Raw genomic sequence first — 24,666 nt, forward strand, 5'->3', positions numbered from 1 at the left:
CTGAAATAAACACAAAAGAAGGCCCTGCTCATACTTAACTTTATGCACTGCGAGTGACCCCCTTTGGTTTCATGCAAACTAAGGCCCCAGCCTTGCAAATGGATCTGTCCAGGTTCATCTCAGCACCCAGGCAGCCCTTCACTGCAATCAGAAAGTGCCCTGACAGATCCATGGCGCTGAGGGCCCCAGCCTGCCAACGCACAGGCAGGGGCTCACGCTGAAACCTCTCGGCTGTGGTGTCCGTGAAGCCGGTGGGGCTACTCGCCTTTGCAGACTCGGGGGCAAAAGGCGGGATTGGGAAGAAGGTCAAGCTGCAGTGGGGGAGGTTTAGATTGGATATTAGGAAAAACTTTTTCACTAAGAGGGTGGTGAAACACTGGAATGCGTTACCTAGGGAGGTGGTAGAATCTCCTTCCTTAGAGGTTTTTAAGGTCAGGCTTGACAAAGCCCTGGCTGGGATGATTTAACTGGGAATTGGTCCTGCTTCGAGCAGGGGGTTGGACTAGATGACCTTCTGGGGTCCCTTCCAACCCTTATATTCTATGATTCGGCCCTGTCCCCCCGCCCACGCAGCGCGCCGCTGTCGCACGCCGGGGGCTCCGTGGTGCCCGCCTGCAGGAGGGAGGGTTCGCCACTGGAGGTCGCGGGCGAACAAGGCTGGCCAGGCGAGGGCCCGGCTCGGGTCTCCTGTGAAAGGCGGACCGTTCCCCGCCGCCGCGGGAGGAACGCGGAACCAGCCCCGTGCAAAGAGCCGGGCTGGAGGCTGCTCAGCGCCCAGTGAGGAGGATGGGGAAGCAGGAGCCCTAAGCGCCCTGCTGCCCAGGGGGGTCCGCCTTGCCCGTCGGAGCCGGGGCCAAATGAAGCAGCCCCCGGCGGCGAGGTAGCCTCTCCAGCGCCCCCCAGCCCAGCCCCATGAAGCTCATCTAGCGGAGGAGGAGAGAAGCCAGAGCCGAGCCCTTCTCACTCGCGCCGTCCCCATGGCGAAGGAGAAGCCCAGGAAGGCTTTGCAGGAGCTGCTCCAGAGACCGGGCAACCAGCTGTGCGCGGACTGCTCGGCACCTGGTAAGGGCGTGGGGCTGCAGCGTGGAGGCAGCTGCTGCCCGGGGCGGGGGAGCGGCGTGGCCGGAGCATGCGGGGGAGTTGGGGTCCCTGGGCGGCCGCCGCCTTGTGGGGTCAGGGCTGCACCTGCTCCCCTTCCGACAGCCGCCCGGGCAGGGTGGGGTCCCGTCCAAGTTTGCCTGGGCCAGGTGGCCGCCCGCTCGGGGAGAGCCCTGCTGCGGCGAGCTCAGCGGCCAGCCTGCAGCGGGTGCTGGCCCCTGGCCGGGCCATTGCAAAACTGCGGGCTCTGGAGAAAGAGGAAACCGGCCGCTGGGCTCTCTGGAAGGGGGCCGCGAGAGCAGGGTCCGACCCCACCCTCGGCCGGGGGTTCCCAGGCCGCTCCCCTGGGCGACGCAGGGCAGGAGGAAGGTCTCTCAGCTGGGGAAGGAGATGCCCCAGGAGGCGGTTTGAGGGAGGGGGCGACCCAGGAGAGGGGTGAGGCCCCGATCCGGCAGCTGGCCGGGCCAAGCCGTGCTCTAGACCCCGATGGGGTGCCAGGAAAGACAGGGTGCCCTGGAGTCCCAGCAGGGAGGGCCTGGGTACCTCGCTTCCCCTCCCCCCCGCTCTCTGGGGCTGACTTATGAATGCTGATGTCATCCCCGGCTACTTCAGCCGGTTTGTCTGTGTGAGCTGCAGTGCAGATCAAGCCCTACGCTCAGATGAGAATGCCACTTCATTACTTTGCCAGGGTGGGCGAGCAGGCAGCGCTGGGGTATGCAAGTGTTGGGCTGGGCCATCCATGTCAGGCTGGGTGCTCTGCCTCCTTGCTCCTGTCCTTATTTCCTCCCTGCAAACTGTGTGGGGCTTTTGTTGCCAAGTAGCCACGGTTCCCTTTCTCAGTGAATCAACAGACGTGGTGTACCCAATGCCTGGCTCTGTGCCGCTTTCTACCAGCCAGCCTTTGACCACCACACAGGTGTTTGCTGAAGACTTTGCCTCTTTCTTCATGATTCATAACTATAGATGATAAAATACCAGTTGTGCTGGTTGCTGGGAGGGAGGGGATGGCCGGGTTGATTCTGAGCCAGATACACACCCTTCCTTGTCCTTTGAACAGAGAAGTCACTGGGGGCTGAGCCTGGTGGTTTGAATGCCTTACTGAGTCCAGTGATGCTCAGGTCTGTGTTTGCAGGTGTCTGTACAGATCCCCTGGGGAAAAGTCCTGTAGAGTTTAGTAAAAAATAACCTTCTGGGGGAGAGTGACTGAGAATGATACCCCTCTTGCAGAAATTGGTAGGTTGAGTTTAAAATATCAAACCTGCAGAAGGGCTATCTTAAGCTATTACACTCGATAGGTTTTACGACGTTCTACAGAATGTTATTACCTTTCTGAAGCACCTTATTGAGTTCCACCTTGTTAAATATCAATAGGACTCTACCATCTGGGATGGATCATTAACTGTGGGTTTGTGTCCTTAATCTGCATTGGAGCTAAACTGGGATCCCCGAAAGATACTTTCAGTCACATTGTACCTGGCTAGTGATGCCTAAGAACTTGCTACTACACAGTGTGTGTGGCTTTGCTGGCTGGTAGAACTCCTCCTAGTCACTCCTACCACTTGCCGTATAAGCTTATTAATCCATCTTTTAGGCATCTTGCTGTACACAGCTGGGGTCTGATTGCAGTAGGAATCTCCCTAAAAACCTTCCTGAAGAAGAATATACAGGCCAGCGCTGTTCAGATGGATAGAATAAAAACCCACCCAACAAAACAGGGAGCAGTTACCTGGTATCATTGTGATTAAGATGAAACTATGGTTCAATAAAATAGTTTGTGTTGTGGATAGGCTGTTAGGGACTCCAAAGGCGGGTTTTAAGGCTATGAAGCCACGGTCTGCTGTTGGTTTATGCCTCTGACTGGGGTTCAGTAACTGTTAACTGACATGTGGCTGCCTGTGCATGTTATGGGTTATTTAGGACAATTAAAGATGAGACACACACACACACACAGTGTGCATGTGTATGACATATAAAATCAGTGGATCAAATCTGGTTATTCGCATTGGGGTAAAGGAGAGTAGGATTTGGTGTAGTGTTTTCCAGCCTAGGCTAGGCAAGGCAAGGCAAGGAGCAGTGAGGTGGGAACAGTTACATGACCCTTGACTTGCGTTGCCCTATACTACATCCTGGCATGTGCAGGTTAAATAGCAGGTGGTGTATTTCCCTGATCCTGCAGTGGCTCCCAATACAGCCAGTCATGGGAGTTTCTCCTGTTTACAGGGCTGCAGGGGCAGGCATATTAGCACAAATTTCCCTTCTCATCCTAAAAAAATGTTAGTCTCTAAGGTGCCACAAGGACACTTTGTTGTTTTTGGTGATACAGACTAACACGGCTACCACTCTGAAACCCTTCTCATCCTGTGTCTCACTTAGCTCAGGGATGAGGCCAGCTGTAGTCTACAGCAGTGGTTTTCAACCACAGACCCCTGGGGTCACAGACTATGTCTAAGATTTCCAAAGGGGTCTGCATCTCAATTTGAATTTTTGTTAGGGTTCTGCAAATGAAAAAAGGTTGAAAACCAATAGTTGAAAACCCATGGAGTCCTCAATGGAGAATAACCTTCCTTTTAGTGAGAGAATTGGGGAGGGGGGGAGGGGGAGAACGCACACAACAAAATAGAAATAGGGAAGGAAAAAATTAAAGAAAACAAGATGAGAATGGGAGAAGAGAGGAGAGAAAGCAAACAGAAGACAGGAAGGCTGGTGCCAATTGGCAGATGGTGCAAGGGGACAGAGAGAATAGGCATCCAGCTGCCAGTCCAGTGCAATCAGGGATTTGGTGAAATTAAAGGCTGATATTCTCTCATATGGAGTGTGTGTCTCTCTCTAACTAAAATACAAGGGATAATTCATGAGCCAGTGATGATTGGCTCCAAGATGCAGCTATTTAGTGAAGGGATTCTAACAATAGGGTAAATAATAGAGCTGTTTGGAAAAACAAAACAAAATAGCTACTGTTTTCAAATGATTTTCATTCCATTTGTGTAGAAAGCAGCTCACTTCTCGCTTTTTGAAATTTTCTGCAGAATCAAATATTTTTTTAGAAACCGGTGATTTTTTTAAAGTTACATTTTTGTCAGATTTGGAAAAACTCTCCCTTATCATTGATTATTTGTGTTGCCGTAGTGCCCCAGAGCCCCAGTCACCGACCAGGACCCCATGGTCCTAGGCGCTGTACAAACTCTGAACAAAGAAATGGCTCCTGCCCCAAAGAGCTTGCAATCTAACCTCTCCTAGTGACTAAGCTGTGCAACCTAACAGCACAGCAAAAAAAACCCCAGCCCCCAGAATGGTAAATGAGCACACAAAAGTAACCTGAAATAAGCACCTATCCCTTCAGGTTGTATAGGCCTCCTGGTCCACATACTCCCCCTGCCCTCCCCTGACTACTTAGGTTAACTGCTCCTCCCAAGCCTTATGGAAACCGAAACCAAAACCAAAGGGAAGACCAAAACCCAAAGATTGGAAAGCAAACTAACAGGCTTATTTTTTCATTTGCAGTTTTTATTAAGCATTTTTTAAAAAAAAAGCAGAAACCTAATTGTGGGGGCGGGGGAGTGTTGTGGGTGTGCAAAAGTTCATTTTTGCAGAAAAAGGTTATTTTTGACGATAAGTGCTTTCTGTCCAAGAATTCCAACCTGCTGTAGAGAACAATGAGAGAGCATGTTGTCTGAGTCTTCGATACTGAATTACAAATGCATAAATCATTGTAATAAAACGGTTACTCGGAACACACGGCCCTGGATCACACACACTGCAGGACTCTTTGTTGGATTGTGTGTCTCACCTGGTGGAAGCCAGGTTGCAGCAAGTCTGTTTCACTGGACCACGGTGTGGGTCATCGGGGAAGGCAGAGGATGGTGCGCAGGTCTGACGACACAGCGAATAATCTCTCCTGATGGCTGGCGTGCAATGTCTCCTAATATGTTGGAATGTTTTTTTTCTTTAAGACTAATATGGCAATGCAATTGGTTTTAAACCATTCTTTGTTTCAGGCAGTAGCTTTCTGCACGTTTTGAGATGGATAGTTGTCTGTGGGCATAGCAAGGCTTTGCATGTTTCTCTTCATATTTCCATTCTTATCCGGTTTAGGGTTGCATTTCCACTGGTTCAGAATCTTTTTACATTGATTCAGGGAGGAAGAAACATGGACCCGCAGGCAAAAGTGCAAATGCCACGGGAGTGGTGCTACGGCTTAGAGCTCGTCAAGTGCATTTTTATGGGCTCCAACCCATTCATTGTTAATTTTCTGTCATGTGCTTTCCCATTTGACTGGGGTTGTCTGTACACAGCCACACACTGGAATGATTGAAATAAATGGGAAAAAGTGTAACTTCCATTTAGAATTAGATGAAATTCATCTAATTCTAACAGGATGGGTGATAGTGGGAAGGCCAGGAATGATAGTAGGGCGGGACCATGTTATTATAGGGCTTGATCCTGTAAGGTGCTGAGCACTCCATTCCCCCTGGAGTTGAGGGTATCTAGTACCTTGCTGTACTAGGCCACTCAGAACAGCCTGCGGGGTAAGGAGAGAGCTTACAGCAGGGGCCATTACAACCGTAGCTCCCACATACCCAGGAACTGGGGCATCTTTCTGTGCTTAAATTGTTGCTCTAGTTAGGCAGAGCCATTTAATGGAATAAATACATGACATAAGGTCGGTGACTGCAGGAAAATGTAAAGAAGTGCAAGAACCCCCTTGCCTTGTTTTGGGAGAAGAAGGGCGTTGAAAGAGGTGGGCTGCAGGGGTTAAGATCAATCAAAAGGATGGGTAAGGAGCTAGCAGGCAGAGGCGGAGAGGAAAGAGTTCCCATTGTGTTTGTGTTTTGCTTTAGACCATCTCTGCAGGGAGAAGGGCTTTTTGAACCACCAGAACGCTTCATGTTGCAGGGCTGTGACTGTCCACCCCAATTTCATAACTCGCTAAGCTTGCAGCACTGCTGTGATCTGCAGATAACAAGCCGAGGGGGGTGCTCAGGCCCCGAGCGCTGGATGCAAAGGGCTTGGCATATTTGTAAAAATGTCTGGGTAAAAGCTCCGCTTACAGGGAGTGGTTGTCTGCAGTATGCATCCTCACATGTAAAGAGCAAAGCCCCTTTCTAAAACCCCAGCATTTTCTCCTAAAGTACAGTAGCTTCGAGAAGCAACAAAATCCTGACTCTGCACACAAATGTCTTCTGATTCCAGCATTAAATCAAGCCTTTCAGCTAGCTAGCTACTGAAGAGATATTTGCTCTAGACTGGGCCAAACTCAAGAAATTGAATCAGTGGCTGACGTTTCTAATGTTTAATTGCATTAAAATTGCCATGGTTGCACCATGTGGTTAGTTAACATTCCTATTACATGGGAAGAAATGTTTTGCCTACCTGTCAAACTTCCCTCAAGGTTTTCTTCTTACCATCAGAAACTGTAAACCTCCTACTGAACCACTGTTGCTGTCTTCTTAATAGGACATCAGTGCCAACCACAAATGGTTTATCTTGGATGCAAACATACTGAAATTATCGGTCAGGCCCTTTATTCAGCACGACATGTCTGAGCCAGTGGTGTCCACTGGAGGATGCATTAACATGTTATAGCATTACTGGCCATTGAACAAGGTCCCCGAGCAGGGTTGCCAGGCATCCAGTTTTCAAGCGGAACTCCCAGTCAAAAAGGGACCCTGGTGGCTCTGGTCAGCACCATTGACCAGGCCATTAAAAGTCCGGTTGGCAGCACAGCAGGGGCCCGGGGCGAAGGAGGGCTCCCTGCCTGCCCTAGCTCTGCACGGCTCCCAGAAGTGGCCGCCAGGTCCCTGCAGCCCCTAGACCAGTGGTCACCAAACAGTCGATTGCGAGCTACTGGTCAATCCTAGAGGATCTCCCAGCCAATTGCAATCTCCAACGGTGCAGCCAGGTTGCCACTAAGGCTTGCTCGCTACCTGCCCCGGCCCCACGCCGTTCTCAGAAGCGGCCAGTGCAGCCCCGGGGGCCCGGGTCTCCATCTGCATGCTGCTCCTGCCTGCAACCACTGCCCCCACAGCTCCCATTAGCCGAGACCAGAGAGTTGCACCCAAACTCCCTCCCAGAGCCTGCACCCCCTCTTGCACCCAACCCCCTTCCCCATGCTCAGCCCAGAGTCCCCTCCCACATTGTGAACCCCTCGGCCCCTGCCCAGAGCCCGCACCCCCTCCCAAGCCCCAACCCCCCACCCCAGCCCGGTGAAAGTGAGTGAGGATGGGGGAATGGAGTGAGTGGGGCAGGCCTCGGGGAAGGGGCGGGCTAGATCCTGGGTTGCATAAAAAGGTTGGAGACCACTGCCCTAGATGCATGGGCGGCCAGGGAGGCTCTGCGCCTTGCCCTGGCCCCAAGGATCAGCTCTGCAGTTCCCATTGGCCAGGAGCAGTGACCAATGGGAGCTGTGGGGGTGGCACCTGTGGGTGCGAGGACAGCGTGCGGAGCCTCCCTGGCCGCCCGTGTGTCTAGGGGCTGCAGGGACCTGGTTGCTGCTTCCCGGGAGCCGCAGTAAGCGCTGCCAGGACCCTGCACCCTAAACCCTCTCCTGCACCCCAACCCCCTTCCCCAGCTCGGAGTCCCCTCCTGCACCCAAACTCCCTCCTGGAGCCTGCACCCCCACAATACCCTGCCCCAGCCCCCTCCTGCACCCCAATACCCTCATCCCCAGCTCCACCCCAGAGCCCACAACCCCAGCCAGAGCCTTCATCCCCCCCACCCACATTCCAGTCCCAGCCTGGAGCCCCCTCCTGCACCCCAAACCCCTCATCCCTGGCCCCATCCCAGAGTCCACAACCCCAGCCTGGAGCCCTCTTGCACACCCTGAACCCCACATTTCTGGCCTCATCTGGAGCCTGCACTCCCAGCCCAGAGCCCATACCCCACCCGAACCCCCTGCCCCAGGCCAGAGCCTTCTCCTGCACTCAAACTCCCTCCGGAGCCTGCACCCCTCCAACACCCTGCCCCAGCCCCCTCCTGCACCTCAAACTCCTCATCCCTGGCCTCACCCCAGAGCTCGCACCCCCAGCTGAAGCCCGCACCCCCCTCCTACATCCCTGCCCCAGCCCAGTGAAAGTGAGTGAGGGTGGGGGAGAGTGACAGAGGTAGGGGCTGGTTGGGGAAGTTAATTTCTGAATCCGCTCTGAATTTCCCATATGTCCTGGGTCCTTCTCTCGCTCTTGTCTAGCAGTGTCTTTGTTTTCTGTACTTTCAAGATGAATGAAGCATAAAAATGCCATCTGAATATCTCGCTCCTGGGCTTAGTTTGTAAAGATAGGCATGATAACAGCAGATTTGTAACTTTAAAACCAGTATAGTCCATCAGTAAACACCATAATTATCTGTAGTGTTTTGCAGTGGAAGTAGTCTGAAACTGGCATCTGTTGTACTGTAGCAATGATACTTAAAGATCAGTGGCTTATTGCGTTTATGGTGGTGTGTTCTATTTAATATTCTCCTCGATCCATGTTATTTTCCTTATATTGGCTTGGCTTAAGGGAACAAAGCCATTTGGTTGGCACTTAGGAATGCCTGGAGGTTTTCTTTTGTCAGGTTGTACTGCTATTTACTAAAGGTAGAAGCTTGATCATAACTGTTTTTTCAGTAGTGGTCATGGTGATGGGAAAACTAACAGCAAGAACTGATTCCGTCAAGCTTTATCTTGGGCAGACATAAACCTGCAATAAATTGAAACCAATGGAGAAAAGAGTGCATGTGAGTGACAGTATTTGTTACTGGCTCAAAATGGGCACGGCACATAAGTTGTCTGAAACATAATTATTTTTGAAATACCTAGTTTTACATTAGACAGCCTATGTAACTGCGGTTTCACTATGGAGCACTTAACAAGAACCTTCTCTTTCAAAGCCTGGATTTAATCAATGTGGTTAACTACAACTTGCTGCAAAACTTCGTAGGTGGCTCTTCTTTAAAACAGCTTCACGAGTGTAGTCATTTGCTTGGTCACCTCAAATCCTGTCTCTGAAATCTGATCATGGTCCATCAAGACAACCAACTGCTGGGATGAAACCTGTGACTACCTCGAGGTCTGGGCATGTTTTAGGCTGCTCTGTGTCTGAGCTGAGAATTTTTCAACATGTTACCCTGGGGAGCAGTAATGAGGACAGTGAGGCTATGACTGGTGGTGGTTGTTATAGCCTCCTTCATCCAAAAGTAGAGCAAAGCACATTACAGAATAATACATACAGAGCTGGGGACCAAACCTATAAACTGTGCAGGGAACTCTCTGACTCCAGTGGGAGTTCCCTGTGTGCAGGGTTTGCAGAATGGGGTGCTCTAATAATAATGTTATAAATGTACATAAGAGGACTACACAGTAGCAGAGGAAAGAGGGGGAAAAAGGGAGAAGCTGGGGAGGGGGTGACCGTGAGTAATTGGAGAATGGAGGGGAGGGAGAAATCAGTAGCAGATTATTTAACAATAGAGTTTCGAGGGCCAGTTCCTCTTGCGGAGCAGACGGTCCTGGCAAATTTTAATTCTCCACAGTTCTTTTCTCCCCCAGCTTAGGTTGGAGGGGATTAATTTCACTCTTGACACTTCTGAGCTATGCTCCTTTCCACTCATCCTGCCGGCACCAAAAACAATCACCAAGTTATGCTGTGAGAGGACCGCAGCTGTCGGTGCTCAGCAAAACACAGACATCAACGCACATCTCCCCGCTCCCCACCACCTCCTCCCCATTGCCATTTTGCGTTTAGGAGCAGCTAAAATAATTTGAAAACCAGAAGAGAAATAAACAGAAAGTCACTGCTAACACACAGGACGGTTAGTGAGAGCTGCCCAGCTTGAAAAATGAGTCCCTCTATCTTGTTGCTTATGCCCCTCTTTCATTATGCTGTAGAAAAGGTTAACTTGCTCTGTTGCAGTTTGGTGGGACTTGAGTTTGGAGCAACACCGCCTCTGTTGTAGGCTAGAGCTGAGCAGGTAAGGTTGAAAGGAAGGTGGCAGAGAGAGAGATGGCTAGAACAGCCAAAGGCTTTATCGGGTAAACTGGTACAGTCGCTCCAAAAGATTGGGTCTTCCCTCCCCTTGCGCTTTTGCCACGCTCCGTTCTTTGGAAATATAAACGGACTGTAAGGTTCAGGAAAACGTGGTTCCTGCTAATGGCCCAAATTCTGCATCCTTAATCAAGAAAAGCTGCCACTGAATTCAGTAGGGGTTTTGTTTGTTTAAGGACTGCAGAATTTGTTTCAAAGAACGGATTAGTTGCACTAGGGTTGTGCCTAGAGGCCCCACCTGGGCCTGGAACCCCTTTGTGCTTGATAGATAGTAAAAGACAGTCCCTGCCCACAAGAACGCACGCTCGGAATAGATCAGACAAAGGGTGAGAGAGAGGTAGTGTAACTCCCCATTTTACAGGTGGGGAGCTGAGGCACAGAGTTATGAAGGGCCAGATTCTGAGCTGGTGTAAATCATTGTGGCTGATTTATGCTAATTGAGCATCAAGCCATCCAGGGACTTGACCAAGAGTCACGCAAGGAGGCAGAGCTGGTTTGTGAAACCTGATCTCCTGTGTCCAGATTGTCCAACAGTTCTGAAACTGGCAGTCGTGAGATTATGTGCGGGATCGTGAGTTGTCAGCCTCCACCCCAAACCCTGTTTCACCTCCAGCATTTAGAATAGTGTTACAAATTCAAACTTTTTCTTATATTTAAGGGTGGTCGCACTCAGAGGCTTGCTGTGTGAAAGGGGTCACAGATACAAAAGTTTGAGAACCACTGTGTTAACCTATGAAATGATCCCATCTCGAATATGGATTTTCTTCCCTTGATCTGCGATACTCTGTCCTTCCTCTTGTGTCCCACATTTCATCAATGGCAAGTTGCAAGCTTGGAGCCTGATCTAGTGGATGGAGTAAAATGTGACCTCTCCCATCGCTAGAACACATTTTAACAGAGCTTTTCCAGGAAGGTTTTTGGAAGCTTGCACCTAGACAGTTCAGACAGTGTAAAAATAAAAAAAAAAAATCCCCCTCAATACTCTTGCCCGTTTAAGATAACATTTGTTTTGTAAAGAGACAAACCTGGTATTTTTTTTTTAATCTCTTCTGACAAAATTCACACGGACTGATGTGCGCTTTGGTAGAAATTGTGCTGGAAGAGGCACTGCTTTGATCTGATCTCATTACGCTGAGAAATCTTAAAGCATGATAACGTCATTGCAGAATTGCTTTACTGGGACTGTGATACCAACCATCACTTGAGTCAGCCTCTGACAGGTTTATTCCTGTGGTTAAACACATGCTTTGCAGCCCTTGATGTTTATATTTGAGCCTTGTTCATGAATTTGTGAAAGAAAAGCAGTTAACAGCACTTTCTGCACATCTTGGATGTGCCATGGCCTAACCAGATCTCAGAGGGCCTTGGTTCAAGAATAGGTTAGGGGCCCTCTTTCCCAATTCCAAAATCTAAAATTTTGCTTACATTTACCAACTTGGAAAATCAGAACATATCCCTCTTTTCCACATATCCATGAACACAATATACAGGCTGTCTCTATACATTTTTGCAGGCTGTCTACACACAGAAACATTCTATTTACACACTTATACAACAGTTAAGTAAAATTGTTGTTTTCTAGCTTTTGGGTTGACAAATATATCAAACTTCTCTATCTTAAAGAGTAACTTCCAAAGTAACCATTAGAGTGTCAGGAAATTCAAAGAATAAGGCTTCCACAGCAACATTAACTCAGCCATATGGCACATTCATAGCAATTGATGTTCCTTTCTCACTCTTCAGTATATATTTTATAACACGTTTTTGTCAAAACTATACAGTCACAGGTAACATTGTTTTAAAGCTTATAAAGATGCAGGTTAATCTTTTTTCATTGTTTCCTTACCTTTGCTTCGAACACCATTTTAGAGTAAGACTGAAAGAATTTTAAAAGTCTACTTTATTTCTCCACACTAAAGCTTAGTGAAATGCAAAGAATTAAAAAAAAAAAAAAAAAAAAAAAAAAAGCAAAATCATACATTCAACAAAGCAAAAGTAAAGGATACTGGAGACTCCATGAATTTCCAGATGAATATCCCCCATGTGGAACAAGCAGGGGGAATGCATGGGAGAATTGGGGAGCCCATCACCACAGATTGATGCGGTTGCCAGGTAGACAAAGGCAAAACCGGAGGAATAATGTCTATATTTATTGGAATATTTGAAGTGTAGTGTTTACATGTGCTACTCCCTCCCCCGGATACTAGTTTGGGTTAAAAATTGCTAGAGGGGTATTTAAACAGTGTTATGTAAGGTTTTTGTTCTCCGGGGGTCACTGGTTAGCTTGATGATCAAACTGTGTAAACCATGTAAAATTGCTTAAAAGCTCATATGAGAAACTCTTAAGTGCACTCCAGATTTTTTAAGAGCCTCTCTACCAAGAGCGAGTATTATTAACAAATTGATATAGTTCTTTATAATAACTACACACAAAAAACCCCAAGAGGCCAGAAAAGGGTTTAGAAGAGTTTGTAAAAATGACTTTCCTGTAGTTTCACTTCTTGTTTTGATGCACGTATGCTGAGTGGTGTGCTGACAGAGCGGTATCGTAAGTGCATCAGTAGACTTGCAACATACTTTGCTACATATACTTTATTTTGTTTTGAAAACTCATGAATTAATTTAGCACTAATTAAGGTTTGTTTACACCAGATTAAATCAATGATTCATGCCACTGTCTGAGACAGGATACTGGACTGCAAGTACGAGATGCTTCACCGGAAGGTGCAATACCACAGCGGACAACCACAGAATAACCTCTCCATAGGGAAGTGTGTTCCAAATCCCAGCAGTTTGTGGTTGGTTTAAACGCTGAAGCATAAGGGATATAAATATTCATTTTTAAAAAAACGTACGTGAGAAATTTCAGGGCGCTCTAACAAAGCTTGGTGACTGGGCAACATGTTAACAGGCAGATGAAGTTCAGTGCTGACAAATGCAAGTTAAGGCACGTTGGAAGGAATAATCTGAACTACTCATACACATTGCTGAGTTCTACATTGCTGACTACTAAATTAACAGGACAGAACCCTAGGCATCCCTCTGACAAGTACAATGGAAATTGGAAACCTTTGCTCAGTATGCGGGGAATCAACAGAATAAAGAGGTAGGATATATAGGGACATCCCACAAAATACTAATGTTAGTATAACACCATAGATGTATATACTGTGTCTTCAACTCTAATTGCGTGTGCAGCTCAGGTAATCCTCCCTCCCCAACTCCCCCCCACCATTGGGAATAGAAATAGCAAAACCAGAAGGGGTTCTGAGTGATAATGAAAATGATTGAGGCAGGGAGAGACTGTTGAATGAAGAGAGAATTAAACTGTAGTTGACAGAGGAAATGAATCAGAGGGGACTTAAGAAAGGCGCACACAATAATTAACGTTATAGACATGGTAAATTGGGGGTAACCCTTTTTTGCGGTGGGCACCCACCCGTGCAAGTGGGACACTCATGGCAGTGGAGAGGCAGCAAGTTTAAAAAGGCTAAAGATATTTTGCATTACACAGCATATTGTTAAAGTTTCACAGTTTGGTAGGAGACAAACAAGAATTATCCATTTATATGGATAACTAGAAGATTCACAGCTATTGTCAGTAGCTTTCAAAAAATGAAGAACTTGTCTACCTGAGGAAATTGGCTGGAATACCTGTTCTGGAATAAAGTGATTTTTATTTCAAAATAGCTGGAAGAGCCAACCCGGTCAATTTCCCCTTGTAGTCTTCCAAGAGTTTGTCTATCAACCCTCATGCTTCTGGACACAAACAAAGCAATAAGTGGGGCAGGGGGTGGAAGCACCTTCCCCAATGGATGGGTTCCCATTTGCTTAGGTTTCTTGATCTAGTTCTGAAGCATCAACCCCGGCTGGAGGCAGGATATTGGCCTGGCTGCTGGGCAGGGCAGTTCTTGTGTCACAAGCTGGTGTCCTCGTTATCCAGCCTGCCCAGACTCCAGGCAATGTCCTGTGGCAGGTTGTTCTGCAGACTGCTCGCATGCAGGGTGTAAGTGCCTTGCACAGCCTGGGTAAGGCTAGTTCCCCCCCGAGCACCTGGGCTGCAGCAAGGCAGCAGCTATGGGGCAGTGGTTTGCGGGCTAGAGGGTTGCCACCTCAAGACAGAGATGATGGTGGGGGATGGGCAGGGGCTCTTTTCTAACACACACGCTGTCATCAGAACAAGAGACAGGGATACTGATATATGTCACAGCACATCCCTGTAGGAAATATCAGAGAAATTGATTGTTGCCCCAGGCATGGGCTACCCTGGAAGATGGCCCCACCTCCTGACAACCCTTTCCCTGGATCCACTCAGCTCAACCACAACTGGACCTGGGGATCCCCCTTTGGCCCCCTGCACTCCACACCCCTACTCTGCACCCCCAACCCAACTCAGCCTGCACCCGCTGGTCAGCTCCCAACAACTCCCACACTGCCCGGTCCACCCTCCACACTTTTCCAGATGAGCTCCTCACTGCCTCAATGTGTGAATCCAGGCAGCAGCAGCCAGGGCAGGGGCTGGGGTCTTCCTGGGTAGCAGACCTGTGTAGGGGTCGGACATGGACCAGCAGGTGGGCAGGGTGCTGACCTGGAGTCAGGCGGGTTGCTGCTCTCGTGGCTGAAGCCCCAGATAGCAGCTCCTGAGGTGCTGCCAGGAGCAGCTCCAAGTCGCTCAATGTCTGAGGAGCTGTGGCCGTGACCTTACTCATGCTGGGGATGGGGAGTAGCTGGGGTGCGCGTGGAAGTGCTTCCCTGGCAGGGAGGCCATGTCCTGCTGTGTCCTTGGAGCCTCGTCTGCCTATAGGTAGACTGTGGCCTTACTACAATGGGGCTGAAGGTCGAGTGACCTAATGGGCCCCCATAACATTATGGGCACTGGTGCGACTGCACCACTTTCATCTTTGTAGCTATGCCCCATGGACGTGTCACGCGTCACTTTTATGAGCCATGACTCCCGGGTGTGATTGGTGATGGCTGTCCGTGGTTATAAAAGTGCTCAGAGTCTCTATACAACTTGTTAATTCCTCTCCAAACCAAAGTCAACGAGAATTATAGAGCCTACCTGTATGGGGCTGGAGTGAGAATAAGGTTTCATAACGATCCTATTCACACCAATGCAGGAGGTAATTTTAAAGAGAAGCAGGCAGTAAAATTCTCTTTGCTCTTTGAGATGCGAGGAGTAAGCACCACTCACTAGAAGGTTATGGATCTGAGCATCTCACTGGGACTAGGGCTAATACACCGGCTGCTGTATTAGAGGGACAGGTTAGAGATGCCACCCTTCAGTCGTGATATTAAGCTGATGTCCTTCCTTCCTGGCTGGAAGCTGTGCAGGTAGAAGTGAAGGACCTGCTACTTTTTGAGTCCTTGATGCTTCGACTTTGCCCAGCATTCCTCAGCAGATTCTGAAGGCCAAGGCTGTATGTGAGCTATTGTTGCACTTTGGACTCATTTACTGTTTGAAGCACAGAGATTCTGGGTGGTACCATAGAACAGGATTTGATTCTACTGGTATGTTCTGAGATCACCTGATGGAAGGGGATAGAGCAGTGCAAAAAATTAAAGTGTGTGTTTGTGTACACGCATATCACATACTTTAATCACTCTCCGGGTACGCCTATAATCTAGCTCAGTGGTTTTAAACCTTTTTTTCATTTGTAGACCCCTATAAAATTTTGAATGGAGGTGTGGATCCCTTTGGAAATTTAGCTGACCGCAGACTGAAAACCACTGATCTATCCCCTGACAACAATCTTCATTACTTTTGTGGTGGAAATATATGGGACCTGCATCTCCTCTGAATTTTGTTAGTGTCAATCTGAGTCACTCCACCTAACTCAATAGAGTAACACAGATGTAAGTGGGAGGAGAACCAGACTGGTGGTGCAAAGTGCTGAGCACTCTCAACTCCCACGGCTCTTGATAGGGCTGGAGGGTGCTTGGTACCAGACAAGATGTGCTCAGCATTTCACAGGATCATGGATATATCCCAGGCTTGAGCCTCGGCTTGTGTCCCAGAGCTTCCTAGGATGGTAGACTCCACAGAATGAAAGGACCCCATAGGGTCTGGAAGCTGGATTCCAACCCTGGGACAGTAGAATTGTCACTGGTTCTCAGGACTAGGGCCTTCCTGGGAAAAGGGTTTCTCCTCCTGTGCAGATGTGACAGAACCTTGTAGACTAAAATGGGGCATAGTGGTTATAAAATGAGTTTGACCAGGCAATTCATTTTGCTTAATTGGTTTTAAATCAGAACAACGAAACTGCAGGTTGATGTTGATAACCCATATTCCTCTTTTGGGGTGTGCCTGGGGAAGCAGCTCATGGTCCTCTCCTTAAGACAGACTTTAACAATGGATCCCAAGGAGCAGCTCCAAGCTAGCATGGGAGAACCACAGAGACTACCTAGAGCTGAGTTTCTTTGACTAGCCCCTCCTAACCCAATTCCTGTTGTTCGATTGCACAAATTGCAATACAAGGGTGCCATTAAATATGCATAAGGAGAAAAAGCACATTCTCTTGCCTTTTATAAATAATTGCTGCTCTGTATAGAGTAAATGTTTAGCATAATTACTGCAAGAGAATAAACAAGTTATGACAGTTTGCAAGAAAATGATCGTTCCCCATATTCATTAACAGCCTGATCCTGTGAGGTGCAGAGTGCCTCACTGCTCCTGCTGATTGGGGGCGGCTGAGAAGGAAGCTCAGCTGCTCCGAGGAGGCAATTTGCATTTGAGTTGGAATAGCAAGTGCTGACATTTATTACTGGGCGTTCAAACAGAGATCATTGCATGGGCATTAGCCAGAGACGCTGGTGTGTGTGTCCTGCTGTAACGCCTGCTCTTTTTCTCTGTTAATCACCTTAACTTACTTTAACCCTGCGTTTATCAGTAGAATGTGACGTCCCTCATTTGTGGTGCTAAGGAACAAACCAGGGATTCAGTGAGAGTGGAATCAAATTTAAAGTGCCCTTGCTGTTTGTCAGCTGAGAGCCCAGCACTGTAAACAGAGGGGCTTTGCTCAGCAGAAATGCAGAGCTGCAGCTCAAGCATTCATCTTCCGCTCAAACAAAGCCTGAAAACCCTTCTGGTTCAGATTCATCCGATGAAGTGAGCTGTAGCTCACGAAAGCTTATGCTCAAATAAATTGGTTGGTCTCTAAGGTGCCGCAAGTCCTCCTTTTCTTTTGCGAATACAGACGAACACGGCTGCTACTCTGAAACTTTTCTACCATGGTTACTTTGGGGCCCTGTGTAGAATTCCTTTATTTTAATCAGAGAAACATAGGGCTGGAAGAGATCTCAAGAGGTCATTTAATCCAGCCCCTTGATGATGTCTCTTTTGTCCGGCTTTTTCTTGGCACAATAGTATGGGTTTTTTTTATGATTATTATTATTGTGATGTGTCTACTATAATTATAATTGTTTTCTTCAGTGCCTGAGCACCTCGGTGGGACGTAGGTTTTTATCACAAAAGTTGGAATTTCTCCTCTTCATTTCATGAACAAATGCTGACAATGAAGAGAGATGAACGTTACAGTGGTTAGGTTCACTATGACTGTGCATGCAGATCCAGTAACTGTGTGAATAAACGAGCCCTTCACATGGTAATTTTGAATGTAAATTAGACCCACAAACTTGCCTTCCTTTTGCATGTACATTTGCACATTAAATGCCTTCAAAATCATAAAGCCCTTCTGAGCTCTGGGAGATCTCCAAATTTCACTCTCTCTTTTAGTCCACTTTTCCCCTCGCTAAATTCTGTACTCCAATTAGCTGTCCCAAACCAATACTTTTCCTTTTTTCCTTTTTTTCTCTTTCAGATCCAGACTGGGCATCGCATACCCTAGGAGTGTTTATCTGTTTAAATTGTTCAGGAATCCATCGCAATATCCCGCAAGTCAGCAAAGTGAAATCAGTCCGTTTAGATTCGTGGGATGATGCTCAAGTTGAGGTATACGTTATTTTTTAACAAGTCACAAAAAATGTGATCCCATTTTTGACAAGCTCAGACAAGCAGCGATATTGGGCACATTTTGTTTTCTCCCATAGAAATTTTGACTGTGTGTGTGTGTGTGTGTGTGTGTGTGAAAATTGCAAATTTCAAAAATTTTTAACCAGTCCTGCTGCTGACTCATGTTATTTTAGTTGCATTCTATCACCTCTAGTATGTTGGCTATTTAGGGCCTGAAAGCCCTCGAATCCCATCTTGCAGAATTGGGCTTTTACATTGTGCTGTCTGTGACAGAGACCTTAACTCTTCTCTGTATGAAAAACACCTCGCTAGCTGGCTGTGGGGCTATACTAATAATAATAAATCTAACTAGAAAACCTGTAGGCTCTCACATATATTGTACTCCAAGGCATGAGCCGTGCTACCAACTCTCAATTTCATCACGAGTCCTATGATTGGTGTGTTTTCTTAAAGCCCCAGCTCCTGGAGTCATGTGATATACATGAGAAAATGAGCTTTCATTTTAAAAAAATTTGTTTCCAGCCTTCATGACTATAGAGAAAAGTTAGAATACAGGAACCATAAAGCCTCAATCCATATAAAACACCCTAACATCGTTATTTTTAGAGACTTGTGGTTTTTATGCAAATGTCATGATTTTGGGGGCTTTACTCATGTTTTTTGAATGCATAAGAATCTCTGAGACAAAATACAGCTTCATAGAGTGCAGAGGTTTTCTCTGTGTTTGTTTATTATTGAATTTGTACTGAATTCTGTGAGCAGGTATGTGTCTATCACTGCAGAGTTTTCAGCTTAGCACTTTCTATCCTAGAACAGAACGGAATGAGGACAGATACTGCCATGACAGACTGACTAATCATGTTAAAGGGCAGCAAACAAGTCCATTTTCTAATGTTGTTGCTGAGGTAGTTGTAGGATGAAGGTTTAAAAGCACCTTTAAACTAAACTGCCAACCTTCAACCTACTTCCTGTAGTTTATTCTCCAGGAGAGAAAGGTTCTAGCCTTCCTTGTGATGCTGATTTTGCGTAAAACTTTGGATAGGTCATGGAAGCCTCGGGTTTCAAAAGTGGGTACTGACTCCTTGATTCTTCCATTCCAGGGGCCAGTTTGAGGCATGTTGGGTGTGATTTTTCAGGAGTGATGAGCATCCATGCCTTCGTTGACTTCAGTATGAGTTGTGAGTGCTCAGTACCACTGAATATCACGCACAAGGCGTCTTGAGCTGGTCACCCAAACTCAGAGGCCACTTATGAAAAAATTGCATGAAATCCTGGCTCTACTGAAGTCAATGGAAAAATTCTCATTGACTTGGGTCAATGGAGCCAGGATTTCATCCCTTGATCATAACCTCTCTGATCCTCATTTTCCCTGAATGTGAAATAGGGGTGGTGTGTTGATCAACTAAATTCTGCCTGCCAACACCTCTGAGTGCAAATTACATTTATGCCACTGAAGTGTCAGAGGCAGGGGAACAGCTGCTTCTCCTTCTCTCTGCTGTATAGCAGCAGGAATTGCACTCCTCAAAGGCATGTACCTATGAGGAGTGAGCATTGTGAGACCTAGAGGCTGGTCAGGGTAATCATTTGCTCGTGTGAATTGCAAGAGCTCTTGTCAGTATAGCTCTTAAATTCTGCTTCCTTGTATAACAAACGGGCCAGAATTGGATTAAGACACAAACTAATTGCTGAGTCCTGCACATCCTCATGCACCATCAACAGCAGGGGGCTCTTCCAGGAGATTTAGCTTACTGGAGTGGCTTTGTACAGAAGCTTCACCCTTCATTTTTATGCCGATAACTTAATCTTTCCCAAGGAGCAAAAATAGGTACAGCTTTTTTTAAAACAATAATAAAATCAGAGGATCTTTTTCTGACTGTCATTTGGCTAGGGTAGAAATGCTAGGGAGCAGATTCAGTGCCAGATTCTGCCCTTGAACATGGCCAAGTTAAGGCAGAGTTTGGCTTGGAGAATCCGCCAGTGTGAAATGGGGGAGACCTGCCCTTAGTTCCATGCATTGACCTACACCTACCAATGAAACCAGTGGGGATCACACATGTGACCAAGGGCAGAATTTGGACCCGGGGATGAAATGTCCAATCCTTGATGGAAGAGGTTGTTCCCAAGTTTGTAGCAGCCTATATAGCCAACTGCCTGATGAATGATGCATCATGCTGACGACAGCAGCTGCTAAGAGAAATGGAAATCTATGGATCCTATCCTGCAGATACACGACTACAAGATCTAGCACGTCCTTCCATAAGAAGCCCCAATGGAGTGTTGCCATACGTGTGTGCAGAATTGAGTACTGTTACTACTCTGTTGAACCAGAGATGGGTGAAAGAACCAGAGCTAAAATTGCTAAATTTTTTCTCTCCTTTTTTTTTTTTTCCCTCTCACAGTTTATGGCCACAAATGGAAACAATGTAGCAAAAGCAAGATATGAATCTAAAATACCACCATTTTATTACAAACCAACATTTCCTGACTGTCAGTAAGTAACTAAATATTTTCACTGTAAACAGCATTTATTTGTTTGTGCAACTGCAGCCTCTGTAATATTTTAGTTTTCAGGGTTTGGTTTGGTTTTAAATTCCCAGCGGGGTTTCAGTTATAAAGGGCCTTGAGAAGTTCCATTCCTCTGGATTTATATGGGAGGCTAGTACTACGCATGAGATTTTATTTAATAACTACAGTTGGATGGGGCAGGGAAGAGTCAATAGATTGCTCATTCCCTAGACCCTTCCAAGTTTCTAAGGAATTTTTAACTATGGTTTTTAGACCCTCCCCCACCTTTTAAAATAGCCCTTCTGCATGAAAACATGGCCCTACCATCTGATATACTAGATGCTATGCTGTTGTTTGTAATACAAAGATGCTCTTTTCTGTAGTGTCAAAGCTATCATCATATGCCCAAGACATAATCTTCCAGGATAGGACAATAAAAGAGAGACTCTACATAGTACTATGCGGGTAAACACTCACAATGGGCTGGGATTATTAGAGTGGTGGAATCCAACATGACAAAGGTGCCATAGTATGCCCAAAATTACTCTGCTTCAGCATTTGAAGGGAGGGGAGAAAATCTGTTTATATTGCTTGTCTGATTAGACCCATCTCTAGGGCCCAATCCTGCAAAGTCCAGTGTGCCCTTGACACCAATTGAAGCCAGCACTCTGCAAGATTGGGCCCCTGGAAGGCAGTACTTCCAGGAATGAGGTTATAGTGTTGGCCAATCGGCAAATGACAGCACCACTTTGTCACTCTGTCATGGATCGACATGGATGCTCCAGCTTTTAAAATCCCTTCTGTTTGGCAGACCTTCCCCTCTCCCCAAGGGGTCATACTTGTACTTAAGATGGGGCTACATGGTCTCAATGCCTATGAGACTGAGCCTCTAGGCTCCGGCACTCCTGTTTCATGCCGGGAGCTCTGCCCAGTGAGTCCAACTGAGAGAGACTCCTGGTCAGGGACTTGTGCATCCTTCAGGGACCCATGTACCTCAGCAAGTATATGCAGGGACACCTGGCAGCCTTTTAAAAACAGAGTAGGGGTTATTAGTGAACTGGAACACAGCGTCGGAAGTCCTTGGGTTAGTACAAAGAAAGGTTAAGACGCAGTCCATCTGGCCACGCCAGTGCAATCAGCCAGCCAAACTGCTCTGGATTCCATTCCAGGCTCTTTCTCTCTGTCCCTTTGTCAGTCCAAGTTGAGGGCTCTGCCTGTCTGCAGAGGGTAACTCTTAACCCTACCACCTGCCATCTTTCCCTTTGTTCTCAAGCTGGGGCCTTGGCTCTGCTTCCCTGCTGAGAGTGGGGGAAATGATTGAAGGATTCACAGAAGGGCCCATATTAAATATCAAATCTGACTTCCTGCCTAAAGCAGACCAGAAAATACCTCCCAGTAAGTCCTAGATCGAACCCATGTGCATGATACTGCTTTTACTAGATTCTTAATCCTGTTGCTATAGCTGTCAAGAAAAGTTAGTTCTCTTAGTTTTCTATCTTTTTTTTTTCTCTTCAAAACAAATCTTCCATGGAGAGGGAGAGTGTATGGGATCCCTAACTGATTTCTCTTATTGTGTGCTAGAATCTGTGTGTGTCTTTTTCTCCCCAACCCTTGTTTTAAAATACCAATGGTAAGTGTAGGATTTTGGAAGCACCAGGTTGAGTCTGTCTTGGCTTGGCACTAGAGAATTGTTCATTTGCAAAGTGTTACCAGATCATGATTTTGGTCTGATATGATTTTTGGTATCAGATCCCAGTACTTACAGTTAGAGAAATGATTTGAGTAAATTACTGTAAATGACTCCTTTAGAACAATAATGCTGTAAAATGGAAAACAACCTCATCTTGTTACTGTTCCGCAAAAAAGCCTGCTCCCTCTCAGAAGAGTGACACCAAACGATAAAACAAACAGCCTGCCCCCAGGGCACAATTGGAGCCCCATTCATCCTGGAGGGTCACATTTCTAAGGACTGGTTAGGAAAACATCACCCAAGAACCTAGAGTTGTGGCCATTGTATTTGTAGGAAAAATAACAGAATTCCGGCTGGAACACTGGAGCTCAGTCATCTCAAAAAGTCATTTCAACGGGGGGAAAAAGTGCGTCTTTACAAATTCATGATATTTCTACAATTTGCTACTTTTTTGCCCAAATTTTCTGCCTCTCCATAGAGGGAGCATGGCCCAGAGCCTTGATTACAGGGCCGGGCATTCAGAACCTGCCAGGATCTGTTCCTGCCTCTGCCTGACCTTAATGCTTTGCTTACATGCATCAGATGTTGAGCCAGACCTTTTAAATTCTGCTCGTGTGAGTGAGTCCCATTAACGTCAGTGGGATTTCCCCTGTGATGAAGAGCTACTTTCACAAATAAGTTTGGAAGACAAGGCCTATTATTTAATAAGGCCTCCTAGCCCCCCCGGGAAGTTACGTAAATGTGATTGCATCCCAACCGAGGTTTAGAGAAAGTGACGTGACCTCTCCAAGGTCGCACAGCCCAGCAGTGACACAATCTGGTGCCACCTGCCTGCCATTCCCATGCTGAATCGACAAGACCCCCGCCTCCCCATGCAAGCCACTGAATCTCTTTGACCCAGTTTCCCTATTCACAAGTGGTGGCAATAATACTTTACATAATCATCCCCGAGGTTTCTCATACAGTTTTGATTGACCTTTGGTTAAAGACACGTCTTGGCTGGATTGCCAAGTTTTTGTTCACCCCTGGGGCAGTCCCTTCAGACAGGTTGCACTGTGCCGAAGGACGGGACAGGGCTCTTCTAAGAATGGTGTTGTTGACACCAAGCAAGGGCTCAGATAGTGTCTGGCCTCCCAAGCGCATATGGAGAAGGGAGGACACAAGAACCTTCCCTGTTGACTTCCCAGCCACAGTCAAACAAGAACTCCTTCTTGTTAGACCCCCACAAAAGGCCATGTCACTCCTTTTCCCCCCGGACAAGCCGAGCTGGCCAGCTATGGAGGGGAGCACCCCTTACTGAATGGTTCAACAGCCTCTATCCTCTTACAGACCTGGTAACACCCTTGAAGCAGGTCTCCCAGAGTCCCCATTGGGGTGGTGCAGCTCAGCTCATCCCCAGGGCTTAGCTGCTGTGGGAATGGTCACCACCATTCAGCTCCGTGCATGTGCAAGAGGAAACTGCTGCTGATTTTCTCTCTTGCATTGCTGGACTGAAACTGCCAGTCTATTTACAGCTTCTTGAAAGATTCTGTACAAAACATTCGTCATGTTAATTTTCCTGGTTTAGCCTCTCTTGTGATACAGAGGAAAGTGGTCTGAAATCCAGTCCTCCTACCAGCAAAGACAGAAATTACTTGATACCAATGCAATTGAGACTATAGGGTAGTCTGTAGCCAGAAGCGCAAACTGTCCACTCTAGGACAAATAGCCACGTCTGCAGCTGTTTCCAAGCCCAGTTAGTCTAGCTCTCTTAGCTGCATTTCAGGCTTGCCCGGGGAAAGCCTAACAGAGCCCAGATGCTGGCAGTGTTTCATTCACTGTGTTGTCTGTACTTTGAGCAAAATTAGACAACACTGTGCTTTAAAACACACCTGGAACCCTGTCTACAAATGCACTTCATATGCTCTGTAGCGTCCTCTCAGGTGATTCCATGTGCTTTGGGTGTTTACATGCCAGCTTCTTAAACTGTGCTAGCAACATCAAGAATAGTAAGGCCACAAGCCATTGTTCCTGGTGAAACTGGGAGAGGCTTTCAATAGTGTTTAAGTTACAGGTGATGTACATGAGTGGCCTGGGGCAAGTGACGCTTAGAGAGGGGCTAGGATAGGAAAACAGCTATCGGTCATCTGGCAGCCCAAAGGAATCCAGGTCGGGTGTTCATTACGCACATTGATTTGCTGCAGTATCTAGCCGACCCCCTTTGCTAGGGAGCAGAGGCACTGCAAGCATGGAGCGAGGGCTATTCAGGAAACAGTCACACATGGAGGGTTGTCTGAGCTGTGGTTGACGTGCTTGCTCCTGCAGCCTCCGACTCGCAGGAGTGGTCCTACTGGTAAAGGCTAAGCTCTGGCTACTCGCTCTTCGCTATGAGCAAGGACTGCAAGGGT

At 47.1% G+C, this 24,666-nt stretch overlaps 1 protein-coding gene across 1 annotated transcript in view; it reads left to right on the top strand.

Annotated features, from left to right (window-relative positions):
* The first annotated feature begins 618 nt into the window (after positions 1–618).
* The window catches only part of ADAP1 (ArfGAP with dual PH domains 1), a 102,952-nt gene continuing 78,904 nt past the window's right edge, over positions 619–24,666 (top strand). The window contains exons 1-3 of the mRNA XM_048867025.2: positions 619–1,062; positions 17,933–18,063; positions 20,484–20,575. Coding sequence (XP_048722982.1) covers positions 978–1,062; positions 17,933–18,063; positions 20,484–20,575 — 308 coding nt within the window. The 5' untranslated portion in view covers positions 619–977. The remainder of the gene's footprint in view (positions 1,063–17,932; positions 18,064–20,483; positions 20,576–24,666) is intronic.

The sequence above is a fragment of the Caretta caretta genome, chromosome 10 (genome assembly GCF_965140235.1).
Source record: "Caretta caretta isolate rCarCar2 chromosome 10, rCarCar1.hap1, whole genome shotgun sequence".
In the NCBI taxonomy this organism is placed as follows: Eukaryota; Metazoa; Chordata; order Testudines; family Cheloniidae; genus Caretta; species Caretta caretta.